The sequence below is a fragment of the Poecilia reticulata genome, linkage group LG5 (genome assembly GCF_000633615.1).
Source record: "Poecilia reticulata strain Guanapo linkage group LG5, Guppy_female_1.0+MT, whole genome shotgun sequence".
Classification (NCBI taxonomy): Eukaryota; Metazoa; Chordata; class Actinopteri; order Cyprinodontiformes; family Poeciliidae; genus Poecilia; species Poecilia reticulata.
Window position 1 is genome coordinate 3,916,399 of NC_024335.1, and position 5,464 is coordinate 3,921,862.

The 5,464-nt window shown below is 38.7% G+C and overlaps 1 protein-coding gene across 1 annotated transcript; it reads left to right on the top strand.

Annotated features, from left to right (window-relative positions):
* The first annotated feature begins 2,146 nt into the window (after positions 1–2,146).
* On the top strand, positions 2,147–4,159 carry LOC103464571 (green-sensitive opsin-like). The gene is given in 5 exon segments (NM_001297458.1): positions 2,147–2,610; positions 2,705–2,873; positions 3,031–3,196; positions 3,297–3,536; positions 3,623–4,159. Coding segments are annotated over 5 exon segments (1,059 nt in total). The 5' UTR covers positions 2,147–2,225; the 3' UTR covers positions 3,722–4,159.
* Positions 4,160–5,464: the final 1,305 nt, after the last annotated feature.

The following is a 5,464-nucleotide window of genomic DNA, read 5'->3' on the forward strand; positions in this document are numbered from 1 at the left end:
TAAAAACAGACAAAGCTACCTGTTTTTTTTTTTAAAGCAGACGGACCTCTAATCTTTCAAAAAGTTTAAAGTGATCTTGCTGAGTAGTCCTCTGGGCTTTATATTGGTTTTTCTGGTGATATCTTCTGTTCAATCCTGGTACCTTAACATAGCAATAATTAGTTAAGTGTAAGCTTATAAAATAGAGAGAATGGAAAACAAAAGAAGGTGTTTTAGGCCTCAAATTCTGGATTAAATTCTCTATTTCCCAGTGTATACAGAGAAATAGAGAATATTTCCCTGTATTTAGTAGTATTATTAGTAGTATTAGTTGTATTTAGTCAGTCTGAATGCTTGGAATATGACAGATTTAAGGGAAACAGCTGCGGTTCAATGACCTATAGTATGCTAAAGTATTTCTTAAACAAAGGTGATTAGACATTAGCATGCAGGACTCTCTTGTACGCTATTGGTTGAGATCAAATAATCTGACTATCTCTTCGGGTCTTTTTGGTTACGCCCAAGTACTTCAGATTGTCAAACCAATTTTAATTTCAAAGTAAATATGAAATGCATTTTTAAAATAATAATACTTGTACTATGGGGAAAAAAAGCCCTATTCATACCAACATGGCCCTATGCAATAAACAAATTGCCTACTGATTCTACATTGTTATTCACACTTATTCGCAATAATTGCCATCCAGCATTTGCAATATGCAAAGCTCAAAGCTACTTATTCTAAAGACGTCACTTTGAGATTTCATTTGTCACATTTTCATAGCATCCAGTTGACTGAACTTGATATTTATTTAATTAGTTATGAGTTATTTATGGTGATTAAATATATTTGTACCCATGTCTGTTTGTTTGTTTGTTTTCTTGTGTACACGGAAAACACAAAAAACAATATGAAGTTTTGGTATCATTTCTTGCTGTTTGTGTGCAGTGCATAATGCTGTGGTAAAGAGGATAACTTGGATGTGCATGTAATCATACCACAATTGTTTAAATATTGTACTTTTTAAAATATTTTATTATAATCCCAGCAGTGGATGTGTTTCCAAAGGATGACAAATAGTTTGTCACGAAAGCCAGGTTGGTTTGAGTAAAGAAGATCTTGATTGAAATTGAACTTAGTTTGAAGACGTGAAACATTTACATATGATGTAAAAGTACAACAGAAGAAACCTGTACAGGGGCACTTTTTCATGGCATTGTAGCTAGGACATGCTTTGGCCTCCTTCTGCCTCTGAAAGGTAACAAATTAACCAGACAAAATCGTTAAACATGGAGAACGCAACACTCCTAAAATTAAAGATTTAATTACAGTTCTATATTATTTGACAATAAAGCACAAATGTAGGTCGATGACATCTGTGAATACACAATCCCTTATATAAATATATGCATGTATCACATCTTCTTAGTTATAAGAAGCAAGTAGCTCACAGTTTATAGAGCCACTGGACAAAACGTCCCCTTCCTTCATTACTGGATGAGGAGCGCATGTTTGGGTGAAGCTGGACTTTGTCTGATCCCTCAGTCTTTCCTGAGTTTGTGCTCACTGGGGATTAAAAATGCGAAGTCACGGCTGCTTAGCTCAGCTGAACAACTCAGACAAACCTTTATTGTCTAAAAATACTGTCTCTCAAAGAACACGACTTATGCGGCAAGTCAGTAAAATTTCCAAGTTCAATAAACTTTTCTGCAATGTATGTCAAAATATCAAACTTTTATCAGTCATGCTTCATCTTTAAGAATTTTACAACAAACTTCATAGTAAGCCTATAAAGATATGTGTGCCATATTTTAAATTTATGTGTAAATGAAATCAATAAAGAACATGTCTATGTGGCCTTTTTAATCTCCATTTTTAAATGTAATTTCTGGTTCTTCGAAATAAGGCATGCATTGCAAAGCAGCAACTTCCAAGAATGAGTAAGACTGAAGAAGAAGGACAGCAATTTATCAGGAAATGTAGACTGTATGTCAAGCAGAAGGGAGACTTTTAACCCTAAGGTCATTACCCTGCGGTGCTTCCTTAAAGTCAATTATCCGTCAGATTTGAGCTGGTCACTTCCTCACAATCCTCCTGTAATCTAATTTTACTAATGTGGGGATAACTCGGAGGAGGTATAAAACATCCACGTCCACCTTAACTACCAGTGTAGGATTGGCATTTACCACTCCGCAGCTTTTGGCACTTCTAGCAGTGAAATCTCCCACTCACAAGGAAACTAGAGATGGCTTGGGATGGTGGATATGAGCCCAATGGCACGGAGGGAAAAAACTTCTACATCCCGTTGTCCAACAAAACCGGCATCGTCAGAAGTCCCTTTGAATACCCGCAATACTACATGGTGGACCCAATGATCTACAAGCTCCTAGCCTTCTACATGTTCTTCCTGATCTGCACTGGAACTCCCATCAATGGCCTGACGCTGTTTGTAACGGCTCAGAACAAAAAGCTGCGCCAGCCTCTCAACTACATCCTGGTGAACTTGGCAGTGGCCGGACTCATCATGTGCGCCTTCGGTTTCACCATCACCATCACATCTGCTCTTAATGGTTACTTCATTCTTGGACCCACCTTCTGTGCTATTGAGGGATTCATGGCAACACTTGGAGGTAAGATGAAAGCAACTAAAAATGGATCAGGAATCATGTGGTTTGTCTACAGTTAGTAACATAATAAGTTTTTTTTTTTTTTTTGTCTCTGCAGGTGAAGTTGCTCTCTGGTCTCTGGTTGTTCTGGCTATTGAGAGATATATTGTTGTGTGCAAACCTATGGGCAGCTTCAAATTCACTGGAACTCATGCTGCTGCTGGAGTTACTTCCACATGGATCATGGCTCTTGCTTGTGCAGCACCTCCACTTTTTGGATGGTCAAGGTAAACCTCTGCTTGATTCAAAATGATTTAATCGAGGTTTCTGTAGCTCTTAATTTACTACAAATGAAATAACAGAAGTGAATCACCATAAATGAACATATTAACTACAGTCTTTTTCAAATAAAAACCTAATTTTATTGTTTCATATGTTGTACAGGTACCTTCCAGAAGGCATGCAGTGCTCCTGTGGACCTGACTACTACACCCTGGCTCCAGGATTCAACAATGAATCTTATGTCATCTACATGTTTGTTGTTCATTTCTTCATTCCTGTTTTCCTGATTTTCTTCACCTATGGAAGCCTCGTCATGACAGTCAAAGCTGTAAGTGACGTTTTACACAAGTTTTCTTCCAACTGCGTATGAACTCACTGAAAGAGTTGCACAAGTGTTTTCTTACCTCTTGCCTTACTGAACTCCGTAGGCCGCAGCTCAGCAGCAGGACTCGGCTTCCACACAGAAAGCCGAGAAGGAAGTAACACGTATGTGTGTCTTGATGGTGTTGGGCTTCCTGGTAGCTTGGACGCCATACGCAACCTTTGCTGGCTGGATCTTTATGAACAAAGGAGCGGCTTTCACGGCTCTGACTGCAGCCCTGCCTGCTTTCTTTGCGAAGAGCTCAGCCCTTTACAATCCTGTTATCTATGTCCTGATGAACAAACAGGTTGGCATATTCTACAGACGCCGCAACCTATGTTTTTATGTATTTATATGCAAGTACTTAAATATTCTCCTTTCTCTGACTTTCAGTTCCGTAACTGCATGCTCAGCACTATTGGAATGGGCGGCATGGTGGAGGACGAGACCTCAGTTTCAGCGAGCAAGACAGAAGTCTCGACTGCTGCTTAAGGACCATGTGTCTTAATCATGTCTTCAAGTCTGTGGACAAGTTCCTGAATAATTGCTTTCCGATTTTGATAGTCCACTCAAAAGAGAGAGACTTTTGCCAAATAAATTTATGGATTTAACAACAGTGGACAAAGGAATTCTGTCTCATCTGGTTACGCGTGCAAAGCACCAAGTGTAAATTTTACCTTGGAGTTTATCTTGTACAGCAGCTGTGTGAATGTGTGTATGATACGTGAGCACGTATGTGTGAGTATGCGTGGCTGAACTGGGATCTCTCTGTACACCTCAACTACAGAAACAGGCTGTGAACCTCTGAAAACCCTTCATTGCTGAATGTTCAAGCAAGTGTGTGGGGCGTTTTCTTGTAATTATATGAGGGAACATGTTTTACTGGAGCACCAGTGGAATTATTTTTATGCATTTTGTGGAAAAACAAACCAAAAAAAAAATACATAGTGTTGAGTAGATAATAAATACATGCATCAAAATAAACATTGTGGTCTGTTTATTGAAATCTGATTTTGGAGGTTCTTACAATAGAAAACATTATTAAGCTAAACCATAAACACGTTTCAGAAAATAAAGGTTATTTAATTGTAAGCATTGCAGCAGAAAATAATTTCTTATTGATTTCAGTCTAATCATTTCAGTTCTAACTTGCTCAAAAATAATTTGTATGTAAGACTTTCGACTGTTCAACTGAGTACTTAGAGGTATGTCATAAGTACCATACAATTTCTTCCTAAAAAAAATTTAAGTCTCTGCCTATAAATTCTGAATCAATATCTCATTAAGTTTCAGTTCATAAACATTTCCTTTGTGGTTAATGTCTGGTGAGATATTAAGAACAAGAGAGGATTTAGAAGAAAGGCCTATGGGATGCTGTAAAAATAAATTAATTGATAATTTGCTGTGAGACCTGAAGTACAAACAACCTCATGTGTTTTCCATCGGATGCTGTGTTATATCGCCCCCCTGGGGTTGAGCTGTTGATGTGCAGCTATACGCTGACATAAAACCTTTGCAATATGACATCCTAAACAACATAAAATGAATAACAGAAAAAAAACGAGGCATGGTTTTACAACTAAATAAATAAAGAGAATTACACAACTTGCAACTTTACCGGTGCAATGTCTGTTGGAGGGCTTTCAGCTTGTATATCAACCAGATGGTGCCCCCTGGAGGTTCCCACCAAAACTGAAAACATGTCCTTTGGCAGCACTACTGTGGGGAATATGTTCCACATTGTGGAACATCTGAAAGTAACAGTAACATCTGCTTCATGCTCTGCAGCAACTATCTACAAAATCTGCGCAGCAGTCTACACTGAGAAACAGATCTAAAGGGTTTAATTATTTTCAAACATGCACTTCTTTCTTACCCAGCGAACCATCTATATCTTGATGTACCCCTTTATTTCCAGCTGATAACCCGATACTAATTGTCATGCTGTGGCCACATGCACTGTAATTTTCTTCAAAGAGCCTGCTCTGGACACCTGTGTGTGCTTAGTCTCTCTGTCAGGGGGCTGGCAGAGGCGAGTGTCTCCTTTCTTTGTTCTAATTGCTTGGATCAGACAGAATGGGCTGCATGCAGGGGCCGTAATAACAAACTCTGGGATGCATGGAGGAAAATCTCTAGGCAAAATCAGTGCTGTGAGGCAGGATAGAAGAAAATCACTGCTCTGGTAGCTGCAGCGTTTTTCTGTGGTTTGCCGTGTTTTAGGAGCGGAGCGGTTAT